Genomic DNA, 26,693 nt, shown 5'->3' with positions numbered 1-26,693 from the left:
GCAGTATCATATTAAATTAAGTTTTAAAAAAAGTTCATACACCTGCACTTGTTGCTAGATAACGGCTGTCAAACTCAAGGTCTGGGTGCAAAATCCCGCCCGTTACAAATGTGACTACCACGAGTAGCTGTCATATTCATACTTGTTAGACAAGTATGTATGCTGTGAGTTGGCTGTGTGAAGCTTTATTGTACAACTATAATCAGAATGCATAGTGTGATGAAATTGTGTAAGGGCTAAACATTTTTTGTTGACAGGTTGAGAGTTTTATGTGGATCAAATTGGGCAAAAGTATCTGCAGTATGAAGATAATCTTATGTAATAAAAAACCTCCTGCTACAATACTTAAATTAAATAAAAAAATAAGGGAACACTTCATCATTACAGTATATCAGTCTGTCCAGTTTGGAAGCAAAAACCACTGTGAATCTATTTAAGCTGCTTTGGTGCAAATTAAAGTGACAACAACCCCCCCCTTCCTCTGTTTTGCTTTTTGTTAGTGTTCTTGTCACTGCTGGGAGCGTGAGATGCTACCTGCAGCCCATTTAGGTTGCACAGGTAGTCCAGCTCTTCCAGGCTGGCACATCCATATGTGCCGTCACAAGAAAAAGGTTTGCTGTGTCTCCCAGCACTGTCTCAAGAGTTTGGAGGAGATACTGGGAGACCATCTGTTACACTAGGAGAACTGGACAGGGCGTAGTAAGGCATTAGCCCAATAGCAGGACCAGTATCTGGTCCTTTGTGTGAGGAGGAACAGGAGGACCACTGCCAGAGCCCAACAAAATGACCTCTGGTGTGCTTCTCATATGCATGTTTCTAACCAAACTGTGCTTTAGTGTAATCTCTGCTCACGGCCTAGCGCTGTGCAGCTCAATTGTCACTCGCCAGAGAACACCACAACTGCCACCTGTGCCCTGTCTCGTCAGAAACATGCACATTAGTAGCCCACTGGAGGTCAGTACTCATGCAACTGGCAATGCTCTTTCTTTATAAAGGAGCAGCTACCCCTCCTGCTGCTGCATTGATGCCCTTCTATGGCCTTCTTGACTGTGCTGGGAGACATATCAAACCTTCTTATGACAGCATGTATGAATGTGCCATCCTGGAGGAGCTGGACTACCTGTCCAACCTGAATGGGCTGCAGGTACCATCTCATGCTACCAGTAGTGCCAAGGACACTAGCACTTCTGAGGAGAGAGCAATGGTCTGTGGGTATGTACCACCTGGAAAACAATTCCCTATTTGGGCATTGCCTTGTTAGCTTTCCAGTGTACTCATTTTCACATTTAAAAGTGTCTTATAAAGCTATTAAGTGGAGTATTTGAAATGGTAGATTCTAAATGATTAAAGATCACATTGTGTGGCATGAATAAATGAAAAACCAAATATCCCCCCAAAATATAATTTTCTATACCTAAAGTTTCTGCAGAGTCAGACTCTGTACACAAACCCTTGTAAACACCAAGTAACGGCTCATAAACGCAGTGGCATTTAAACCTTCTTATCATCCATCACTGTTTTATGGCTAGTTAGCTCAGTTTCTGCTGCATCTGACCACACATGACCCACAAGGTATTTTCATCGAGGCTTGTAAAAATCATTACACACCTCAGTGTGATGTGTCCTTTGAAATAATTCACACAAGTTAAAATAGTGATGTTACTTGGTGTGAATACTGATATGTTAGATTTTTAAAGCTGTATTTATTTTTTACCCCAGTGTGAACAGCAAGTGATATGTGCTAATTGATGATAGATTGGGGGGGGGGGTTACATTATGGTTCCGGTATTGTTTCACCACACATGGCCACACAGCAACAGATTCAGATCAGAAATGTTTCCCTTGATCTTCTCAAGTACGTCAGTCGAACTGATCAGATTATCTCCACCGCTCAGAAAGCACGCAAAGCCTGTGACAAATAGCAGGATGCTAGCAGACTTGAGTGGCTTTCCACAAGTGTTTAAAAAGCTGTGAAGCTGGCTTTGGAGGGGGAAAAAAAGTTTGCTTCTTTTCAAAAAGAGTCTGGTTTTTTAATAATGTTTTGAAACTTCATCTCTCAATTCCCCTACCCCCCTGAACCATTCCACATTCATTATGCTGAGGAAACACTTTATTTCATTCTGTTGTTTGGACTGCTGATGAAAGTTGTGAAGCATTGTAGACTTATGAATAGGCAATAGGCACAGCAAATTTAAAATGTGCCTTTCTGCAGTGAATTCATTTGTGGTTTCTCATTAGGGAATCTTCAAAAAAAAAAAAAAGAGAGAGAGAGAGGGGAAAAAAACTCTAACATCTTCCAAAGAGACTAAACAATCTTGTGGATTCTGCTTGCTCAGGCTGGCTGGTTTGTCTTCGGCTATGCTCAGGCTTAAAGCTTCCGGCAGGTTTTCTGTGTAACTGATGGCAGCTGTTTACCACCGAACTGTTTAGAAGCTCATTATTAGAGCGTGAAGCTTGTTATGAGGCCATGTGAGAGACTCGTTACTCGCTAATTATTTCTGAGGAGCTGCCTGGCAAGCTGTGATGGAAATAAAAAAAAGAGAGCGAGAAGCAGAGAGATACAGTATTGCAGAGGGGTCAAATGAGTGAGGCTTTCTTACTGTTTGTCTCAACCTATTGGGAAGTTCAGGTCTGTGGAGTGTATATGAAATGACGTGCAGTTTGTATGTTTGCCATATGGTTGTTTTACTTGATAGATTTGTTTATAATTCGGGAATTTGGGATAATTTCAAGAGTTAAAAAGATGATGAAAGGAATAAAAGTAATCAGCAAAGGACAGAACAGAAAAATGATATATTTTGGGGCACAAATGTGTGCCGATTTTATTCCTGCCTTTGACACTTTTGCATTTTCAGTTCTCTACCGTTCACTGAGGTGAAACAGTCTAACAAAGTCTGGATTGAACAGTTTATAGTGATGTGTTTTTAAATTTACAGGGCTGATTTTTGAGCATGCTGCAGCCCCCCAAAACAAATATGTCTTCCCTCGTCTAACTGTGCATTTTTAAAGGGTTTTTAGGAGTAAAAACTGCTTGTTTGTCTCACTGAATCTTCTTCTTATGTGTCCCCTGTGCTTTTATCTCTCAGCCTTCTTTTTTGCATCTGTCTGCTTTTTATAACCTGCTCCCTCTCTCATCTCCTCTGGGCTCTCTGTCATCAACCTCACATTCTTTCTGTTCATTTCTACCTCTGTCCTCTTCTACTCTTTGTAGTAAAATGATATATGATATATACCTACTACTACAAACACACACACACACACACACACACACACACACACACACACACACACAGTGAACTGCCTTAATTCAACAAGGTATTGGAAGCATTGCTCACACATTTTGCTCCATATTGACATTATAGCATTGTGCAGTTGCTACAGATATGCTCCAAAGCTCCTCTGTGCTCTGCTGCATTGAGATCTGGTGACTGTGGAGGTCATTTGAATACAGCCAACTCACTGTCATATTCAAGAAATCAGTTTGAGATGATTTTAGCTTTGTGGCGTGGAGCATTATCTTGCAGGAAGCAGCTATCCAAAGATGAGTACACAGGTACTAAGGGGCCCAAACGTGCCAAGAAAATATGCAAGGCAGGATCGATTCATGCTCTCGTGTTGGTTGCACCAAATTCTGACCCTACCATCCTAACGTTGAAGCAGAAATCGAGACTCATCAGAACAGACATCATTTTTCAAATTTTCTGCTGTCTTATTTTGGTGACCCCCATGAAAATCAAAGCCTCTGCTTCCTGTTGTTAGATGACAACAGTGGCACCCAATGTGGACTTCTGTTGCTGTTGCCCATCTGCTTCAGTGTATTGTGCAGAATCAAATCCACCTTCCACTAAACAGGGGATGCTACACAGCGGTAAACATGGCCCTGACCAACTTTTTTGAGACATGTTGCTACCATCAAATTCAAAGTGAGCTATTATATTTCTTTAAAGTAAGAAAATGTAACATTTTAACATTTGATATTTTCTACTGTGAATAACATGGATTTATGACATTTACATTGTATACATGATCCCAGGGGTTTTGGATTTGGGGTTGTAAATGTCACAGTTAACTGAATATCGGACAAAGTCCATACACTGTGTATATGTGTATAAACACACTGAAGCCATACAGCATGGCAGCAGCTAAAAGAAGCGAGGAGGCAAGTGTGATTGTCCCAAGTGTCTCCAATTCGAGACAGCTGGTCTGTAGTTACAGTCTGGCTGTCATCAACATGTTAGCTCTCTAAATATCAGTTCCTCCACTGGCTCACTGTCTGTCTTCTATTATAAGCTCTAATAATATTAGCTCTTGCTCTTACTATATATTTATATGGTTTCCTTTTATTCTTTCAGTTTGTCTATTGTTGTTTTTTCTTTTTGTGTGTTAAGTTTTTCTTTTACAGCTGTTTAATACAAATGGAAGTACTATTAGAATCTGTTCTATTAGAACTGTATATAGTCACCTGAAGATCAGTATCTAATTGGCATTAGCAAAGGTTTATAGACAGGGATTTAGATTATGGACAGTTCCAGTTACTGGTGAGTGGAAAGAAACATAAAAATGTAAATGTTGAAGTTTAGATATTAATATTTGGATATTAGTATTCTGGTGATTATTTCACTTATGTTGCTTTTAGACTTTGATCTGTATGAATCTGTAATGTGGTTTTTAGTGTTTGTAGAGTCAAAAACAGTATTAGAGTTTGGCTAGAACTGGGCCACCATGAAGATCAATCACTTCTGGCCGGTGTTTGATCTTCTGGGGCATTGCTTTTGCAGACTGCTTTGGATCATTACCCGTTTACACTGTGATACCCCGTCCCATCAGTTTTGCAGTGTTTGGCTGAACCTCAGCGGTGAGTATAGCCCTGTACTTCTATCAGCAGTTACATCAATGAACACTAGTGACCCGATTCCACTGGCCGCCATACAAGCCCCACCCATAACATTGCCTCCTCCGTGTTTAGCAGGTGATGTAGTATGCTTCAGATTATGAGCTGATTCTAATTGTAAGAAATATATTACATAATATCCTACAAAACATTTCACACATGCCCATACTTTGTGTTTAAAAAAACCAAAACTGTTGTTGTAGATTACAGTAGGTAAACCGTAAAATAACAGTTTCATGCTGGAAAATACTTTTCTTACAGTGTAAGCAGTGGATAAACTGTTTTGCAAGAATGGATATAAATAAACCCAGTGAGGATTTATGTTGTCACAGCAGCAGAAAATATGATGCAGATAAAAATACAACAAATAGACATACAGATAAAGATACGGATAAAGAGGTAAATAGGTCATCTTTACAATATCTTTATAGGATGTGTATGCCCAATCAATTATAATAGTCATTTTTACCCCATTATTCCCCATCTTCACTGACTCCATGAGATGATCATTTATAACTGACTTGAAGGTGGTTGTACCTCTCACTGTTCCCAATGAAGAAAGGAGAAATCATAAAGTGCCTTACAGGCTTGTTTTTATGCATAGCACAGAGGACAGAAATAGCTCCAGCTCAAGTCCTGAATTTCTTATTGTTCCAAACAGAGGCTCTGAGCAAGACAAGTGATGTAGCCCGGAGCAAAATAAGTCCTCTTTTGGACGAGAAACCAGATTTGTGTGGCTTTATTTTTCTCGGTATTCTTAATGGGGAGAGAAGAGACAGGAGTTGGAGAGCTGGTATTTCTATAAATTCTGCAGAGAGAAAGGTTGCTTCCAGATCTGGTGTAGCTGGTAAATGTTATGCTAAAAAGAAGATTTAGAGGGATATCAACATGACTGGGCTAAATCAAACTGCTCTAGTTCGCAAATGCCATAATTACCCGATCCCGTTAGCAATGACAGGACCGGGTTTCTCAGTAAATTGTTATTCATATTGTTCGTACTCCATGGAAGTGTGCCTCTTCACTCGCCTGCTGTTGCTCTCAGACGTGTGCTGAAACAAGAGATGCTTTAAGCACATTCATCTCACACTGCTTTGTAATACAAGGGCTTAGTTGTTATTCTGAACTCTCTGCTCTCATTGTGTTTTTGTGAAGAAATAATCGCTCACTGATGATGTGGTAATAATTTCTTGTGCAGAGGTGCCACCTTTTGTTGTGTTGAATTACAGAAAAAGACGACTTGTCCTTGGTGTTCTGGCTGAACCCTCTGGCTCGGGAAGCCATGTTCTCCTTTTAACCTTTTTTATTTGATTAAGAGGGAAAACAGTGTTTGACCTGCGCTATGGGGGGGGACGCAGGCCGGCAGCTGGGATTTAGGCCAAAACAGCAGGAAACTGATCTCAAATGGAAGAGCTGGCAAAGTGGGGAAGGTCCACACACACACAGAAAATATACATGCATGTACATTGATATGGGTGTGCACTATTGCTGTACACAGAATACAGATATGATATATTTTGGACCCAAGTTTCTTATGTGTATACAAACCAGGACTGGTGTGTTGTACATATCTTTTCATTTTAACCACTTTTAACTCATTGTTTTGGTTTAAGCCAACACAGTTTTCAGTCCACCCATCCATCCATCCATCCATCCATCCATTCTCTTCCGCTTATCCAGGGCCGGGTCGCGGGGGCAGCAGCCTAAGCAGAGAATCCCAGGCTTCCCTCTCCCCAGCCACCTCCTCCAGCTCATCTGGAGGGACCCCAAGGCGTTCCCAGGCCAGCCAAGAGATATAATCTCCCCAGCGTGTCCTGGGTCTACCACGGGGCCTCCTCCCGGTGGGACATGCCCCGAACACCTCACCCAAGAGGCGGCCAGGAGGCATCCTAATCAGATGCCCGAGCCACCTCAACTGGCTCCTTTCGATGTGGAGGAGCAGCTGCTCTACTCTGAACCTCCCTCTCAGTGTAAATTCATTTTGTTCTACCTGAGTGCATACAGCATCAACAGCAAATACAAATACCTACTGCTAATGTGAGTTGCTAGAAACTAAATTAGAGCTAAAAAGAGAGTGTACATTAGTTTATATTTGCCATTTGGTCGACCTCAGCTGGCCCTAATGTGTAAGGTGTGTACAGGTGCTAAAGAGTAAACTTCTGACAGCATCCAAACAAAACTTAAAATACACAGATTGGCACTCCCTGTATTCTTCATCTGGTTTTTATACAACAAAGACAAATTTCCACTAAGCGAGACAAAAAAAAGCTTTTTAATCTAATCTAAAATAATGTTTTTGCTTAATGGAACTTTGTAATTTTGATTTGCTGAAGGCACTTTGTAAATTATTGGTACATTAGCTGCAAGTATTGCAAAGTTATGCTTCATATCAGAGGTAAAAGAGGTAAAAGCACACAAACTTTCTATCTGCAGATAAGACTGTGGACACGTGATCCTCAAGGTATATAAATTCAGAAATTTAAATGGATTCATGATAGAAAAAAAAACATATTGTAAGTCTATGACAGCAGACCTGACTGCATCTTCTGTTCAAGAGTGCTTGAAATAGATTAAACTCCAAGCAGCTCTTGCTGAAGCTGACACATGATCCTCTTGAAACGAGGATGAGAAAAGTGAAAAAGATCTCTGCTATAAGATACTTTTCAAAGGTTTTTATGCACTTCAGATGTTGAAATTCTTCTCCATCATTCAATAGCATCAGGGAGAGATCTGATTTATTTAAGTTCACTTTCATCATGACAGCAACACCAGGCATACAGCCACACAGAGCAATAAAAATACTATATTTAACAACAAGAAGGCCAAGTCACACTCATCTAGCTCCAGGGGCATTTTCCATTCTATAGCTATTCACCTACTGTGCAGGAAATGAACAGCACTGTGGTTTTTATTTCAGCCATTTAGCCAATATAATAGATGAAAATACCACTGAAACTACCAACTACAAATAGATTTACATTTGTATGTGTGTACATCAATTAGGTATTATTAACTAAGTTAGCATTGTAATAAAAAATGTAATTTGATTTTGCAGAAATGTAGTTGGACAACACAGCAATATACCCTTCTCTTTCTGTGTAACAGAAGATGCACATGCACCAGTTTAATTACCGTTATAATGGGCTATGAGCCACGTTACACTGTAACCACTTGCTCAACTGTTATGAAGCTATTTCAAGATGCTGAAAAGCTCTTGAGAGCACAGTACGTGGCGCGATGCACCACCAGCCATCTCGCACATTGAACAGCATTGACATTCAGAGGCTGATGCCGCCAGCTGCCCAATCATGATGGATTCAGATCGTGAGCAGAAAAGACATGGAGAGGCTCAGTGTTGCCAAAGCCCTTATGTATTAAAAAAAAAACTTGACTGTTGCAGCAATGCATTGTGGAAGCTATGAGGAGTGAGTCTGGGTTACACAAGGCTGCAGGCAAAATGCATAGAAGCAAACGCGTGACGGGTCTCTCAATATCCTTGTTAGGCAGCTGTGAAATAACATATGAGCCCTGGAAAAGTGATGTATTTGAGGGATTTTTCTTTTCTTTCTTTCTTTTTTTGGGGGGGGGCATGGAGAAGAGGAGAAGTGAACAGCAAAAAGTTTTATGTCTAGACTCAGCTTGGATTTAAATTTAACTGCACTTCAATTCACAGCCATTTCAGTGGTAGTCCTGAGAGGTTTTCTATCATATGTCCACTGTATTTTGGCCTCTTATTTTGTGATAAATACCATAAATAGAAGTATGAATAATTTTTTAAGTTCTTTGCTCCACTTTTATCTGTTTAAAATACGTTATTGCACCTTAAATTGTGAATTTGAGTCCTAGTTATTAGATTTATGCATGCTTCAATGTGTTTACCCCCCAAATCTCCAACTACAATTGCAGTGAAGCATAATTCAGTTCAGTTCAGTTTTAGTTACATAGCACAAAATCACAACAACAGTCCCCTCAAGGTACTCTATATTGGAAGGTAAAGACCATAGAATAATGCAGAGGAAACCCTAAGAATAAGACAACTCCCTATGAGCAAGCACTTGGAGACAGTGGGAAGGAAAAATCCCCTTTTAACAGGAAGAAACCTCTGGCAGAACCAGGCTGGGTGGGGGTGAGGGAAAGGAGACAGTGCAGTTACAACATTCATTGTTTGCAGCCCTAAGAAACAAGGCTTTTATAAGTCTTATGTCTTTAACAGGCATACATTTTATTTTGATTTTAGTCATGATTGAGTCATAATGTGACCCCAGAAAAGTCACAGTTCCAAAGGAGTCTTATTTGCATGTGATTTTGTAGAATTGCTCTCTGCTGCTACATTCAGGAGTCACTTTTTAAACTGTGCAGCGTAGGCCAGGATTTCTGAATATGTGCAGTTGCTGAGCCTATGCTAGCTGCTGGATGGTCATTAAACCCCTCCAGATTTGTGTTGTCAGCTTATTAAACTTTGATATCGCATTTTCTGTTTCTGTAGCTTAAGTACAAAAAATATGAGTGTGCTAATGAATTTTATGGAATACCAATAACAGACTTGGGCTGAGTAGCAAAAGTAAACTAAACAAATTATATAATACATTCAATAGCAAATGAAAGTAATTACTTTTATCTGCATGTGTATAATTATTGGTCACAGTTGTCACATAACTGGCCCAACATTACATTTTTTTTCATCTGAAGTTTAAGAGTATTGTTAGCCACTTTATTAGGTACTCCTTGCTAGTACTGCATAGGACTCTCTTGCCTTTAGAATTCATAGATTTAACACAATTCTGGAAACATTCCTAAGAGATTTTGCTCCATATTGACACAGTTGCTGCAGACTTGTTGATTGCACATCCATAATGCAACTCTCCTGTTCCACCACACCTCAAAGGTGCTCTGTTGGCTTGAGATCTGGTGACTGGAGGCCATCTGAGTACAGTGAACTCGTCGTCATGTTCAAGAAACCAGTTTGAGGTGATCTGAGCTTTGTGACATGGTGTGTTATCTTGCTGGAAGCAGCCATCAGAAGATGGGTACATTGTCATCATAAAGGGTTGGACTTGGCCAGCAACAATATTCAGATAGGCTGTGGTGCTTAAATGATGATCAGCTGGTACCGAGGAACCCAAAGTATGAGAAGAAAATACCTCCCATCAGCAGCAGCCTGGAACGATACTACAAGGCTGGATGGATCCATGCTTTTATGTTGTTTACGCCAAATTCTGACCCATCCATCTGAATCTCACATCAGAAATCAAGACTCATAAGATCATGCAACATTTTTTCCAATCTTCTTTTGAATGCATTTTGGTGAGCCAGTGGGAATTGCATTCTCATTTTCCTGTTCTTGGCTGACTGGAGTGTCACACAGTGTGATCTTCTGCTGCTGTAGCCCATCTGCTTCAAGGTATGATGTGTTGTGCGATCAGAGATGTTTTTCTGCATACCTTCTTCATTATTTATTTGCATTACCTATCTGCTAAAAGCACTCTGGCCATTGTCTTATGACCTCTGGCATCAAGAAAGCACATTTTCCCAGAGAACTGTCGCTCACTGGATATTTTCTCCTTTCAGACCACTCTCCGTAAATCCTTAAGATGCTTGTGCAGGAAAATCATGCCACAATCAAAGTCACTTAAATCACATTTCTTTTCTATTCTGATGCTCAGTTTGAACTTCAGCAGGTTGTTTTGACCTTGTCTACATGCCTAAATGCGTTGAATTGCCATGTGATTGGCTGATTAGATGTTTGTGCCAATAAGCAGTTGAAGTGGTGTAACTAATGAAGTGGCTGGTGAGTATAGACATGTACCAAAGCATGGAATCAGAGACCATTATCTACCATGGAAGCAAATCTCAGGTGTAATTGATCACACTGATGGTGGCTTTGTTCAATTTAGCCATGCCAGTTAAACATGAAAGCAAAACACAGAGATGCCTAAATGAGGATCATCCAGAATTAAAGCTGAGCATTAAATTAAAGCCAGCACCTTTTATCATTCCTGTATGTTTTGATCTACCTGTTAAAGACAAGTCCAAAAGTTGCTTTACTTTTAGCTTGGTTGCGATTTGGATGAGGCTAATAACTGAATCAATAGCTGACTAAGATTGAATTTTCTTTATCATCTAGTGGCTAACTTTATGTGCCGCTTGGCGTGGCTGCATATTTTGCAAACCATCCAAAGCAACGGTCAGTACACAAAAGAGGTGCAGAAGAGAGAGCAGGCAGGGTGGAGTGGGTGGAAATGAGTGAGTGTCAGGGCTAATTTGTGACAGGAGAGCAGCAAGAGTGAAAGTGTAGTGAAAGGTGGTTATTTGGCTTAAGGATGTCATACTTTCATACCACAAAACAACTTCCTTTCTTTCGCTTCAAATTTTTTTGCTCTTTTGAAAAGCGTCACCAAGTCAGATCCCATATGTGTAAACAAGCTTCTAAGGAGTGTAAGATAGAAGTGAGGTAGGCTGGACTAAGTACGCTACAAAGAAACATTTCCTGCTCCCCTTTTATCGTAACTTTAATTACCACATTCCACTTCTCAAAGAAATAAACAATAGCAGGAGCCCCTGCAGCCTTCTCCACCCCCGGCTATCTGCTGCCTCACACACCGTCCTCCACCTTCCTCCTCTTCTCCTGGCCCTCTCCCTCATGTCTCACACACACACGCAGTCAGCCTCATATGAATTGCTTTTTTCATTTTTCAGCTATACAAACACACGGAGCCTCACTCTCGGAAACATCGCTCATTAATTCGATCTCTGGTGATGATTTATTTTCTCGATCCTTCCGCAAACACATGCAGCCTTTTCTTCTCGGTCACGTTAATTTGTCTGTCCATCTTCCCACCCTCCCGTGGTAATAGGGCTGCCATGGAGTGTGACTTGGCAGCCGTAGTGTAGCTTTTAAGCACTGACTTGCAGCAGTCGCCCAAGAGCCTTCCATTGTTTATCTCGTAGATAATAATAATAATAATGCTTCGGGCAGAGTAGACCCAACTCATCACTGCCTTTTATGGCTTCAACAATACAGTGATTATAAATGGCTATTAATAAGAGATACAGCATTAGAGAGCCACAAGTTTGAATCATCATTATACAAGAATCAATGAGATTTGCAGAGTAGCAGAAGATAATTAAATTCAACATGATAATATGCAAGATTTTCTTCAGATTAGTTACATTTTAAAAGCAGCTTTTAAAGTCTTAAACAGGTGTGAAGAATATTAAAATTAAGAACATTTTAAGTACAAGTACATTTTACTCAGACTGAGAAACAGCACATGAAGCTATCAAATTAGCATCTGCTGTGTGGGTTTTCTAAATTACTGGGTGAGAATTATCTCTCTTACGTTATAAGAGACTGCTGATCACTATCACATTTCTATGTGGTTTTCTAATGTAGGAAGAATTAAGCCAAAAAAATAAAAAATAAATGCCCATGGATTTTGCATTCTGGGCTTCATGGCTAAGTGGGAAAAGATAGATTATCATTGCTGAAAGCAAATTCAAAGGCTCTTTCTCTTATGCAGCAGTGCTTTATGTCCCAGCTTTGAATATTATCTACAAGGGAAGGGTTACAGGCATTGTTGCTGGCTCTGGTTGTGTAATGTCAAATCGATACCTGGTGTGTTTCGGGTTTCACAAATGAAAAATACAAGCAGATTTGATCAATGTACAAGAGGGATATATGACTTGAGGCTTGTACTGCTCTCGTAATACAAGACGGATCCATAGCGCAGCCTCACTGGTTGAACAGGCGAGATTAATCTGTGAACCGAGATGAAAATCGGCACTTAGTTGGCACTGATTTGACTCAATCTTATTGACTGAATAAGCCAGACAAATCTAGGCAGGGGCACTTTGCAAAGATTGAGAATTTTTTAAGTTTCCCGAATTGCTCAGTCTTCTGAAATGTTGAAAATACAATGTTGAAAATGATGTAGGAGCAAGCAATGTCTTTCATTAAAAACATCTGATAATCAGATGGTGGGACAGTGAAACCTAGAGTCTAATGTCATGTTTCTTTCACATTTTAAGCCCAGTATTGGACGTAAGATTCTTGTTTTCTTGTGTTGATATGGGAATGTTTTCTCTTGACAGGTGAAATGATGTTTAAACCAATTTCATGAGCAGTACAGCACATCTTTGCTCATGTCAGGTTTTTGTGCCTTTTGTTTTACTGCTAGAGCCTCTCTTGGTCTGATGTGACCTGTCACTTAGGGTGGTTTATGTCAGGCAACGTTAGCAAACGTGGCAACAATGTTGCTCTGTTGGAGTTGTAGAATGTTTCATTCATTTATCACAAACATAAAGCAGGAAGTATGGTTGGCAGAGAATTTTAACTCAAAACCTATTCACCAAGTTTCTCCTGAGCTTTCACCCAGGCTTTGGATTGGCCATCTCCACAACCCTCTTTTTTTCCTTCTTTTTGAGCATTTCCTTGGCAAATTTACTATAGTCAGGGTCATTTTTGGTCAGGAAAGACTTTCTCCTGGTACACCTCCTGCTTGGGTCAAATAAGGGCCATGTCCTTACTGTGCACTTTAACACCTACAAATCTTGTGATGAATTTTTGGTGGTTCTTGGAAATTAATTTTTGCAGGATCCTCCTGAATTTGATGGTGTGGTCAAACCAGCAGCAGTTACTTTTATTATGTCTAAATTACGTATTTTAAATAATTCAAAGATATTTAAAATCCCTTGCCAGACTCATAGTCTGATTGTTTCTGAAGGCCATACAGAAATCCATTGATAACATCACAAGAGCGAAAGATGCCAGACAAGATGAAATTTTGCCTATTTTAATAATTCCTTGCTGGTTTTCACTGCGGACAGTGGTTCACACCATTGATTCACAGCAAATCCACCCCCAATTTGGGGCCTTTTTGGTTGGAGTTTGCATGTGCTTCCTGTGCCTGCATGGGTTCTCAATGGTTACTCTGGCTTTATGCCACAGTCCAAACACATGCTTGTTGGGTTAACTGGTGATTCTAAATCGGCCATAATGAACATGAATGTTTATCTGTCTCTTTGTGTCAGCCCTGCGATAGACCAGTGACCTGCCCAGGGTGTACCCCACTTCATGCTCTATGACAGCTGGGATAGGTTCTAGCCCCTCCCTGACCATAAATTGGATAATCAGTTAAGAAAATGGATGCATGGGCATCATTTTCTTTTCCCTATTTATTCCTATAATGTGTTGGAGAGTCTTATTCAGTTCAATTTAATTTAATTTTATTGATATTGGGCCAATTGAAAACAACAGTTGCTTCAGTACATTTATATTGTAAGATAAAGACCCTATAATATTGCAGAGAAAACCCTAATGATCAGACAGTCCTCTATGAGTAAGCACTTGGCAATGGTAGGAAGAAAAAACTCCCTTTTAACATGAAGAAACCTCAGGCCGAACCAGGCTCAGTATGTAAGTTAAGGATCAGCCATCTACTGCAGCCGGATGGAGGATCAGGGGACAGAGAAGAGAAAAAAAAGAGAAAGACAAGGACAAAACACAAATGATGGGAGTGAGTAGATAAGTTAATCACATGCAGTAATGGCATATGAACACAGCGAAAAGTGAAAAGAGGTGAGCAGAGAAGAAATGTCCTCCAGCAGCCTAGGCCTATAGCAGTATGGTTCTGGGTTACCTGATCCAGCTCTAACTATAAGCTTTATCAAAAAGGAAGGTTTGAAGCCTGATCTTAAAGGTAGCGAGGGTGTCTGTCTCCCAAATCTAAACTGGGAGGGCGAGAAGTCAGATAGCTGAAAGCTCTGTCTCATATTCTACTTTTGGAAACTCTAGGAACCACAAGTAAGCCTCCAGTCTCTACTGGGATATTTCTCCCACTGTCTTTAGAATTCTTAAATAGAAACCAATGAATTCTGCTTAAAATGAACTTGTAAAACTAGCCTGTGATATTGTTGCTTTTTTGTTGTTGTTGTTCATTTTCTTGTACAAAAGCACATCATCTGTTACATCCGGTTGTACCCAGAGTCCTTTTATGAAGGCAACCCTAAAACTCACAGCTACAGTCACAACTTCCCTGACATCCAAGTAGTACAGAGAGCAATACATGCATTTTCCAGTCTAGCAGATATAGTTGATGAAGGAAAGTAAGTTAACTGGTTCTTAACAACAAATGCACCCCCATAGTTTCCCTGTAAATTTTTGGAAACCATATCTTTTCTCTGACTTACCTCTAAACATGCCTCATCAAAAATTGCTGACCTCCTTTTGTAAGATGCTGGTGGTGTAAAGTGGCCCGCTGGACCCCTCTCACGAGTTGGAACACAGTCATCTTCAGTATCCAGTCTCACCTACACGGTTGTCAAGATTCATGATTGCTTCATGTGCTGTTATGATTTTAAAGCACTGACAAACACTGTCAACAGACGTATAAACACCCTCCCAAGTGCTCAAACCCACTGTGGTGATATGTCCTTGTGTCTTCTTTGGTTACAATGGCACACACACACACACACACACACACACACACACACACACACACACACACACACACACACACACACACACACACACACACACACACACACACACACACACACACACACACACACAGGCAGCCTCACATAGCTACACTGTGGTGGCTGTAAATGAAAAACGCTCTTTTCTTTCAATAAGTCTCATAAAAGCCAAAACATTTTACTTGCTTACAGTTATTTTACATGTTATTACATGCATCTCACACATCTTTCTCCTCAACCTCAGGGTCTTTCTTCAGTACACACCCACACCCTCTGCCTGTTCTTGTTCATCAGTCTCACTCAGCATCACAGGCTCTCATCATTTAGCTGTAGCGTCTTGAAAATTACAACCGAGAAAGCACTCACCTTGTTTCCTCCGTGATTTATGTTAGGGCTGTTGTGTTATTGGTTCAGTTAATATCCAGAGTCATTACACTCATCCAGTCTCAGATTTATCAACTGTTTTGCTAAAGCAATTTAAGGGTTTTCCTTAAAAATTGATTTAACCGGTTCATGATATATTACTGGGTACTTATCACTAACAATTTCCTCCTTCGATTTCACTCTACCTCAATTTTAATTTGACGGGAAAGGGTCTCAAGCTCAACCAGCCATGAATATATTCTCTCTTCTGTGAATGATTGTTAGATTTATGATATATAAATCAAACCTGTGTCTGAATGTTGGATCAGAACATTTCCTATCCTTACAAGTGTAAAACTGAGCAGAAAAAATATTCAAAGGCCAAATATAAGGATTAAGAGCTCCTTTAATTAGGCTTGAGTCAAGAAAATTGTCATCACCTTGTAAAAAGCTCTTTGTGGTTTTGGTGGAAGCTCTAAAGGGCATCTTCCTAAGGCTTGCTTTTCTATCTGCAGTGAAAGCAAGCCGCTAGAACTCATTCGTTAACCATATCTGGTTCTGTGTTTGTCCAGCCATGTTCACAGAGGTGCCTCATGACATGACTGCCCAAAGAGGTCAGGATGTGGAGATGGCCTGCTCATTCAGAGGAGCAGGAACGCCCTCCTATGCACTGGAAATCCAGTGGTGGTACATCAGGAACCATCTTGACTGGACGCACAGGCAGCCCTGGACAACCAATGAAGTAGGTTCATAACAGAAATGCTGTCTTTATATGTGCAAATAAAGTTTTTATTTAAAGGATATTTTTATCTTTAGTGATGTTGTTTATGGGTTGGTCATCATTCCCAAGACAGTTAACACAAACAAAATGCTCGATTGCATACCTGCTGTCTGAATGCTTGTGTTTCTTTCCCGTTGCTTAATACAGTGTTACATAATGATTACAAAGATTTTTTTAAATAATAAAAAATAAACTCCACATTAGAACTGCAGATGTTGCAATGGGATCCCACCAGCCACAATGATGCTGAGATCTCAGAACACACACATGTTCTAACTAGTCTTATAATTATGTCTATAAACTGTAGATGAACATACTATAAATCATAGAAGGAGCTATAAATATGGGCCCCTTGCTCCTATTTCTTCTAGTGCCCTTTACCCAGTACTTATTGTGGAACTTAGCCTTCATTTTGACCTCAGCTACACACTTGTCAAGTGTGTACAGTATCTTTCACATCTGCGTAATCGCATTTCCAAAATGTGTCCACAGAGGCACATTTCAGCATCTGCCAAAGTGATGCTGAAGTGCCAAAACAACTATTACGGTGACTGCAAGAATAGGTGTTTTTAGAACCACAGACTCATGAGGTGAAAACAATACTAGCCTCGCTGAAGTTGTCTTTTAGGTAAAGAGGCAGAGAGGGGAAATATGAACCTTTTCAAAAAAAACAAAAACAAAAAAAAACTTAAGTTGACCTGTCGTCAAAGAAACAGAGACAGGAATAAAACACAACTTCAAGATGTCAGTTGAACCTTAGTAGTATGCCCAACTAAATACACAGTTAAACGTGAAGTCCAAAAAAAGTGGTGTCATGGGCTCATTTTGCCCCACAGCCACCGTTCTGGAACAGTACTGTAACCAGGCTGCACTCGCTAATGCAACTGCACGGTTTTCTGCATACTGGCATTTCATCAGCATATATGATCTTTAACTATGATAATAGCTTTTGACATAAAACTCATAATACCTGTTGTGCCAATTTAAGCTTTTTTCTTGAGAAAAATATGTAATCTACTTCATCCATAAGGTTCTTCATTCCACCTCAAGATGGAAAAAAAATTACATTCTAATATAAATCAAGGTAAAAATGACTTGAATTTAGCATGTTTGCTCATATTCAGGTGGTGTATTAAATTACCCACACACACACACACACACCACGTGTACAGTATATCCCTTATGATTGCACATTAGCTTGTATTAAAGTCTTTAAAACAACTTAATTATTCTATTAGCCACATGGGGCCAAAAATTAATAAAACGATGCAGACGAACATGCAGTCGATGTGATAATATAATTAGTTATTAACCAACTTTCACATCTACCAGTCTTAGAGTAACATTAGTATTCATTTAGAGTCAGGTTCCATGTCATATATCTGTTCAGTATTGAATAAGATGTAAAAAAGATAAATAAATTAATAAATGCTCTTAGATATTTGTGTCGAGCAGCCAGTTTGTTTTTCTTGATGCACTTGAGCATTGATAAGAAACAGTCACACTGAACCAAAAACAGTAACTGTGTATAAAACACATCTGGAAGAAGCCAAAAACCTGCACAGAAGTGCATAGTTGGATCATCTAAGTATTATGAATGGCATTTGTCCCATGAAAATTGACATTTTATTCCAAAAAATATAGAGGTTGAAGAAATCCTTACTAATTTTGTGATGATTTGTGTTGATTCGTGTGTTGTGTGTATTAAATATTACCTGTGTGAATTTACTGTACTATGAGGACTTCAGCATCTGATTGGCACATTAAGAACAAAACAAATCCAGTAATGTATTCTGGTACATGTATTTCAATTTTGGTTTGGAATACCAGTCAAAGGGAGATGAAATCCTTCTGCTAATGTTTTCCATTTTTCCTAGGTGGCTCCTGAGGAGGAGATGGCAAAGGATGCTACAAAGATAAGTGTGAGTTGTGAGCAATATCTGCAGTTATTTTCTCGAGAAGCCCTTCTGTTTGCCTTGGTGTTAGAAGACTCAAAAATGCTTATGATTACATTTAAATTTCTTGTTCTGGATGATCCACAGATGTTGTGCTTCTGCTGTATCGCACACAAGGATGTGATTTTCATTCGCTGCAGCTCTCGTGGCAGCAAACGCTCCAGAAGGCACATTAACATGTTCACTAAAAACCTCAGTGGCTTTGCAGAAGCACAGTGTCAGCCAAAGAGCAGGCAGTGCTGGTGCTCGTGGGTGGTTAAGTGTCCTCCCCATGGGGGCATGGCCCTGAGTACATCATCTACAAATTTTTAATAAACACTCCTGAATCTTTGTGGCTGCAGCAACAAATCCCAGTGAAACACAGTGAAAAAGGCAGAGTGGGAAGTCAGCAAAGCTTTATAGATCTCCTTTGGTACTCACGCTGGCAAATAGTTGCAACAAAAAATAGGAGGGCGTTTTGCTGAAGGAAGGTAGCAGGACAGCATATAAGCTTTGGGTTTTTTTTTTCCTCTAATTAACCACAGAAGTGGGCAGACTGCATGTTATCTCCACATAAACTTGTTCCCCTTGCCTAATCGCTTTCCACTGACTGTGTAATTACAGAAATGAGCAAGAAATTCTACTTTTTTTTTTATTTAAGAGCAGTGTGTGTAAAGTTGAAGATGTGTAAAGCTGCATTAGACATGCAGAAACATGTACACACAAAAACACAAAGCCTTTCAGCGTTCTCCCAAAAGGCTAGCTGCTGCTGATTCACTTATGCTGTGTTTTCGGTGACTGAGTGCGTGTGTTTGTGTGCGTGTTTGTGTGTGTGCATGTTTGAGTGGGTGGAGCAAAACACTGCAGGCTGTACAGCTGCAAAATCATTATGAGCTCTCTCTATATAATGGATCCTGGCTCGCATCCATACAGTCAAACAAAAAGATGAGAGATGTTCACATATGCAAATGCAAGCTCGCAAATAGTACGCATTAAGCTTATGCTTACAGCCAAAAAAAAAAAACAAATGCAGTCACTTCCACACACAACGCACACGTTCCAACATCTACTGGCATCATGAAGGGGAAGGTGGGTGATAAATGAAGTTGTATTTATATCTCGGTGCGTCACATCTCATGATGTCCCCAGACGCTCATCATCTCAACTGTGTTGCTCTGCGAACTCGCAAAGCTTCGACATCCAAGATATCGTCTCTTCATACTTTCAAGGCCGCAAATAGAATTTGTTAATCGGCACCTTTGTCGTAGTGCATGCGTGGGAGCGACTGGCTAGAAGGAGGTGGGGCTCTGCAGTGCATCCAGGCCACACTACACAAGTGATTTCAGCACCACATTTATGCTGTACTTCTGATGTTCTTTCTTCTGTACCTCCAGCACTTCATACATCTTAACTATCTACAAAACATACTAAGCTCATTTTCTCTTCTAAACTCAACAAAGCTAAATGTTTGATATGCAGCCGCAAAACATTAAGTGCTTTGACTGAATTTGCATGCAAGAAGGATGCTTATACAATCAAAGTAATAATTTGACATTTTGAAATGATACGCTGATTTGCATTCTTGCTGAGTGTTAGATGAGAAGATAAATGTCATGTCCATGATGTGGTCTTGTCTTGTTTTTGTGTGTGTTGCGCTCTTCCTTTAAGGAAATCATTAACCTGCTCAGGATTGCACAGAAAAGAAAAAAAAAAAAACAGCCTTTTTGCAAAATCTGGTACATTTGGATGATTCATCCATTATGTTAACCACTTTTCCAGTTTAGAAGAATATTCCAAGGGGAAAAAAACAAAACAAAAAATATTTAACATAATTTGAGATTATAAATTAGCTGGGAAAAAAAATCGAATTATTCAAGATTAAAGCTACAAAAAATCTCTTTTTTGTAAATGAGCCACATCAGTTCATTTTGCAGTTGGGATCACCATCACAACACAGAGGCCACAAGTAAACAAGGAGTGCTGCCAATTTCACGTTAGCGGTAATCGCTCCATTCAAACCAGTGTATTGTTTTCTTCTAAAGAGGCCCAATTCAGATGCTTATGATAATACAGTGATTCACGGCTAAAATAATGAGTATCTCCTTACTGCTAAATTAGATTTTGAAGGGTAATTTGAGCGGCCAGGCATAAAATACAGTATGACAAGAGGGCTCCATGTGTGGTGTAATGAGGTTGTTCCCACCTTACAAAGTGTAGCCATGTGGCTCCTTAAAAACATCATGACTTAAATCTCAGAGACACGACAGTCTCTCCAAAGTCGAGTCTTGAGCCATCCCTCGTTTTTTTATGTGTTGCTGGGAAAATGGGAAATAGGTGCAGCAATTTATTGAAACATGGAAACATACATAGAGTATCTAAGGCAAAAACAGAGTTTGTACAATTCTAATGAGCCTTAAAGTCAATATTTGGTTATGACCACCTTTATTTTTCAGCACAGCCTGAACTCTCTCAGGCAGCTTTCTTGACAAATAAAAGTCTGGGACTTTTTTCCCTTCCTGGGTCCCCACTCTTTGTTGTGGTCATTTTTTAAGGGGCAAACGTATTTGCTCCTCAACTTTTTTACACTTCTTTGTTTATTCCCTCATGCCCAGTCTGATAGTTTCAGCAATCTCCATCCATGAATTTGCTGACATTTGTGACTCCTGATATTGAGGCTATGATTAGTATTCATTATATTGAGATGATTGTTATTCTCTTACTGATAAAATCAAAGACTGAAAAAGTAGCTGGAAATGCATGGGAGGAATCGACCGTACTAAACAGGCCAGTCATGATAAATGCGGGCTGCATCGACCCCATGCGTAGTTATATTTCTTGGGAGATGCACGTCAGGTTACGTTGTAGGGTTTCAGAGGGGTTTGTGGTTACGATGTAACTATGGCATAAATCTTTCTAGATCTCCAACACCACTGGCTAAAATGCAGCCCTAAACCATGACAGAGCCTCCACAATGTTTTACAGATGGCTGTAGACACACACAGCCATCACTCACAGTCTGCTGCTTCCCCTTTTTCCTTCCACTTGTCCAGTTTCCTCAGATTTTTTAAGGGCACACTGCAAACCATGCTGAGATATGCCCAGTTTATGGTTAATAGCTCTTTGTGAATCACCTTGTTGGTGCAAAAAATACTATTTTATGCCTGTCAAACTGTACTGTCTTTAGTATTTTTCATACATTCAACTAAAGAAATGGGAATACGCCACTGCAGCTGTCCCCTATGAATCTAGTTAATTCATTCATTCGTTCATCAAAGCAGCAGCTTCTACTACACCTTTTATTGTTGGCTAACCACTACCATGTCACTTCTTGGTACAGTGGCTTCTGATTGGAAGTTATACTGCATATACACTGCTCAAAAAAAATTAAAGGAACATTCAAATAACACATCCTAGATCTCAATGAATGAAATATTCTCATTGAATACTTTGTTCTGTACAAAGTTGAATGTGCTGACAACAAAATCACGCAAAAATTATCAATTGAAGTCAAATTTATTAACCAATGGAGGCCTGGATTTGGAGTCACACACAAAATTAAAGTGGAAAAACACACTACAGGCTGATCCAACTTTGATGTAATGTCCTTAAAACAAGTCAAAATGAGGCTCAGGAACTGCTGAGACACTCCAGCCACATGAGGTCTAGCATTGTCTTGCATTAGAAGGAACCCAGGGCCAACCGCACCAGCATATGGTCTCACAAGGGGTCTGAGGATCTCATCTCAGTACCTAATGGCAGTCATGCTACCTCTGGCGAGCACATTCAGGGCTGCGCGGCCCTCCAAAGAAATGCCACCGCACACCATTACTGACCCACTGCCAAACTGGTCATGCTGAAGGATGTTGCAGGCAGCAGATCACTCTCCACGGCGTCTCCAGACTCTGTCACATCTGTCACATGTGCTCAGTGTGAACCTGCTTTCATTTGTGAAGAGCACAGGGCGCCAGTGGCGAATTTGCCAATCCTGGTGTTTTCTGGCAAATGCCAAGAGTCCTGCACGGTGTTGGGCTGTGAGCACAACCCCCATCTGTGGACGTCGGGCCCTCATACCATCCTCATGGAGTTGGTTTCTAACCGTTTATGCAGACACATGCACATTTGTGGCCTGCTGGAGGTCATTTTGCAGGGCTCTGGCAGTGCTCCTCCTATTCCTTCTTGCACAAAGGCGGAGGTAGCGGTCTTGCTGTTGGGTTGTTGCCCTCCTACGGCCTCCTCCACGTCTCCTTGTGTACTGGCCTGTCTCCTGGTAGCGCCTCCAGCCTCTGGACACTACGCTGACAGACACAGCAAACCTTCTTGCCACAGCTCGCATTGATCCTGGATGAGCTGCACTACCTGAGCCACTTGTATGGGTTGTGGAGTCCATCTCATGCTACCACGAGTGTGAAAGCACCACCAACATTCAAACGTGACCAAAACATCAGCCAGAAAGCATAGGTACTGAGAAGTGGTCTGTGGTCCCCACCTGCAGAACCACTCCTTTATTGAGTGTGTCTTGCTAATTGCCAATAATTTCCACCTGTTGTCTATTCCATTTGCACAACAGCATGTGAAACTGATTGTCAATCAATGTTGCTTCCTAAGCGGACAGTTTGATTTCACAGAAGTTTGATTTACTTGGAGTTATATTGTGTTGTTTAAGTGTTCCCTTTATTTTTTTGAGCAGTGTATTTTTTTTTTACAGTCTGACCACATTATATATTTGTTTTCTTTCTGTCTTTATCAGGTTGTGAAAGTTGTAGGAAGCAACATCTCCCATAAACTACGCCTCTCCCGGGTCAAGCCGTCTGATGAGGGCACGTACGAATGCCGCGTCATTGACTTCAGTGACAACGAAGGAGCACGTCACCACCGCGTCAGAGCCTACCTGCAGGTGGTGCCGGAGAGCGACATCATCGGCAACAACCACAACAACTTTGAGGCTATGGATGACACCAAGAGAGGAGTGGGATTCTCTGATGGGGATGATGTGGAGTCTCTCGGTGGCACCAAAGAGCACGCTCATGGCCATCACCAAAATCACGGGCACCACCAGGAGCACGGCAAGCGGTCTTCTTCATCCGCCCACCACAGCCACAGCCATGGCACCAGCAGTCAGCAGCACAAGGCGGGCAGAGAGCTGAGGAAGAGGGACGTGGACAGTAACCACAGCAGCCACAATGACTGCACCAATGAACCAAGCTGTGTGCTGTAGATGGCTATTACACAAGGATTGCATAATATGATGTGTGTCACAGCATAAAAAGCTATTCTTCCCACACAGTGCATGCCTGTGCACAAATCCAGAATCCCTAGAAATGTCCAGTATGGCTTATTCTAAGCACAGAGCTGCAAACTGTGCAGGGAATGTAGCTTTTTCTCGCTGTGCATGGGTCTGGGCTGGACTGCTCACCGTTCTGTCTGGCTTCACGACATTCAGCAAAAGGGGAGGGGTGGGCTGATGTGTAGATCTAGGCAGCTCCACTGGTTCTGGTCTAAGCACCAATAAAAAAAAATAAAAAAAAAAGACTTCTGTCTTACTATTAACCCATGCTCTGTTCCACTCTTGTACTTTAGATACTGTAAAAGACACACTCTGCTTTCATGCTCATACTTCTTCCACTGCCTTACTCTGTCATTTGATACACCCTCAGAAAAGAAAGGGTAATATTGTACATTTTATAGCTGGGTCTGTCCCCAGTAGAAAAAAAAAATCCTCCCTTTCATTCTGAGAATATTCTGAATGAAACTCAGCCTACTTCTTTCCCTGGAAATCTTTATAGCTCCATTACGTCTTTCTTTTTGTGTGTGTATTCAATAATGGACATAAATATGGTGCAAAAGCTGTATACAGCCACAAATCGACAAGTGTTCTCCCCGTGCTCCCAGAGCAGCAGTGCTCATCCAGCACAGACACCATCTCAAATCATAAGTACAGCGTTGGTTTGGAAAGTGTGAGATTTCAAATCAAACAAAGAACAACACGGGCTGCATTTTCCCCACAGAGCTTTTGAGTTTATGAATTTGTCACCTCTCTGAAAATTTGCCTTCTCTCCCTCGTGCTGCAGGTTTGATCCATCCATGGCTGTTCATGCTGAGACAAATCAATCAAATCTTTCCGTGAGGACCCTGCACGCTTGGAAAGCCATGAAAAGATCAAATCCATGCTGCTGAATTAAACAGATTTGGTGTGTTTCTGAATCCTCACTATAAATAAATTGAAGAAATGGTGAAAGATACTTTTTTTTTTTTTTTTGTAGGAGCAGAGCTGTATTCCTCTCATAGCTTAGTTCCTTTATTCCAGTGCTCTAGCCCAGAACTCATCAGTCATTAAAAAAAAAAGCCTCAATCCTCTCCACTACAAGCCTCTAATCCACCCTGTGTATATGACTGTAAATAAGAAATAAAGTTAGTGCATGTTCAGTGATTTTCTTAAAAAAAAAAAAACTTTTGCAGCCAATCAATAACAAAAACAGTGTGTTACTTAAGATTACTTTTACCATAAAAAAACACTTTGTTCTGTTCTGAATCCATATTTTACTTTTGAAGTCTTTTCAATTGGATCTTTATTTTCTAAGCAGTTTTCTGTTGCTTTACTGCTTTCCAAAAGTGCTGTACAGACACATGAATGACACATTCTCTTCATAGCTGCTCAGAAGGGGGGGACGGCTCCCCTAATGTATCTTAGTACTTCAGCAGTGTTTCTTAAACTACTGTATTTGCAGGGCAGCAAACATGAGTGTTATCATATTATAACGAGCCTGAACACGCGTGTCTGAAAAGGTCTGAGGGGCCATTTTTCTTCTGTCATTTTCAAGAATAATCTCTTTGCTTAGATGCTTGTATGAAACCTCGACTGCAAAGGTGAAGAGGAGGCTTTCTGGGATATAGGTTACTCTAAAGAGATCAATTGGGACAAAGTGGATGTGGGTAATGTTAGATAAAGCCTTCGGCAGCGAGGGTGAAATGTAAGAGGAAATGATGTTAGTGAAACACTGAAATTGTCTGTCCATTCTGCCTCAAAATATAGTCTTGTGTCTCAAGGCCATGAGCGGTTCCAGTTCTGTGGTGTATTAACCTCCAGAGGGACAGCAGTGCTTCTGCTACTATAGGCAGACTGGGAGGCTGGTTTAATGCAAGAAGCAGTGATCAGTAGGATTTTTTTTCAACTAGTAATTTGATTTGATGTTTTGTAAAGAAGAGATCACTGTTGCAGGGGGGGAGAGGGAAATGTACATTTCTTCTAGAATGTTTGGTCTCTCACTAAGTGTATGCCTTTATCTAATGAAATAAATTGTATATGAAACAGTGACGTTTGCGTACTTTCTCATTGAATAAGAGGTGTGGAAAGGTGCAGTCACTACACGTTTAAATCTAAGTGTGTGGGGTTTTTTTTGTTCCCTGTTCTTTGCCAGCTGCGGTTTAGCTTTTAGCCCCTGCTCTGTGTGTGTCTGTCTGTGTGCATCAAGGAGAAACGATGTTAGGCAGTTGCCTGTGTGTAAGAGGTGCTGCCAAATTCCCCTCCTCCTATTGCTGCTGATGACTAATGGTGCTATTGTCAGCACTGGCAGCAGGATAAATAGCAACAGCACAGGATGAGATAAAGAGGCGCTGTGCCGCGCTCGCTAACATTAAGCCAGGCCAGCTAAATACAAAACATGTGGCGATCTTGTTTCTCCGCACTCGAAGCGTCATACATCCATTATGGAACGGTGAGGTGGGGAGGTCCCGGGCTCTCCCATCAGTGAGGGGATGTGATAATAGAAGGGACATTCTGCTTCCTTCATTTACACATCTCTTGAACCCTGCAGGGCTCAGACTGATAACAATGATAGATTGGACAGTATCCTTGTCATGATGTCAGGCAACCTCTTCCTTAATAGGGCATACCCCGTCCTCAGTACAGCTGTATTTGCCACAGAGTTCCCAAACAGTGGCTCTTGATGTACTTCCTTTTGTTCTAAATGTTCTAATTGTAGAAAAAAAGACCAGAATTGAATCCTACTACAACCATAAATTTTCAGACACAAATACACAAATCAATCAATCAACTAACAGCTGTAATACTATATGGGAAAATAAGGGAGCAGCCAAAAGTGCCCATTACTATTTTTTTCTTTCTTTTTAATCAAACATAACTTGGTAGCATTTTATTATTACTTAATGTTCATGTAAGTACTAATTGTCGGGTGGTAGGAGGTGAGGTAATAAGGGTGATGACTAAAGGGACATTTTCTAAATTACTGAGTAC

At 40.6% G+C, this 26,693-nt stretch overlaps 1 protein-coding gene across 1 annotated transcript in view; it reads left to right on the top strand.

The window, feature by feature from the left end:
* Positions 1–25,704, top strand: part of vstm2la (V-set and transmembrane domain containing 2 like a) — a 54,375-nt gene extending 28,671 nt beyond the window's left edge. The window contains exons 2-4 of the mRNA XM_030733889.1: positions 16,300–16,469; positions 18,386–18,430; positions 23,190–25,704. Coding sequence (XP_030589749.1) covers positions 16,300–16,469; positions 18,386–18,430; positions 23,190–23,657 — 683 coding nt within the window. The 3' untranslated portion in view covers positions 23,658–25,704. The remainder of the gene's footprint in view (positions 1–16,299; positions 16,470–18,385; positions 18,431–23,189) is intronic.
* The last annotated feature ends 989 nt before the right edge of the window (positions 25,705–26,693 follow it).

Source organism: Archocentrus centrarchus, chromosome 7, assembly GCF_007364275.1.
Source record: "Archocentrus centrarchus isolate MPI-CPG fArcCen1 chromosome 7, fArcCen1, whole genome shotgun sequence".
NCBI classification, from domain to species: Eukaryota; Metazoa; Chordata; class Actinopteri; order Cichliformes; family Cichlidae; genus Archocentrus; species Archocentrus centrarchus.
Note: the sequence above shows the minus strand (reverse complement) of the source record. Positions and strands in the feature narration are given on the sequence as shown.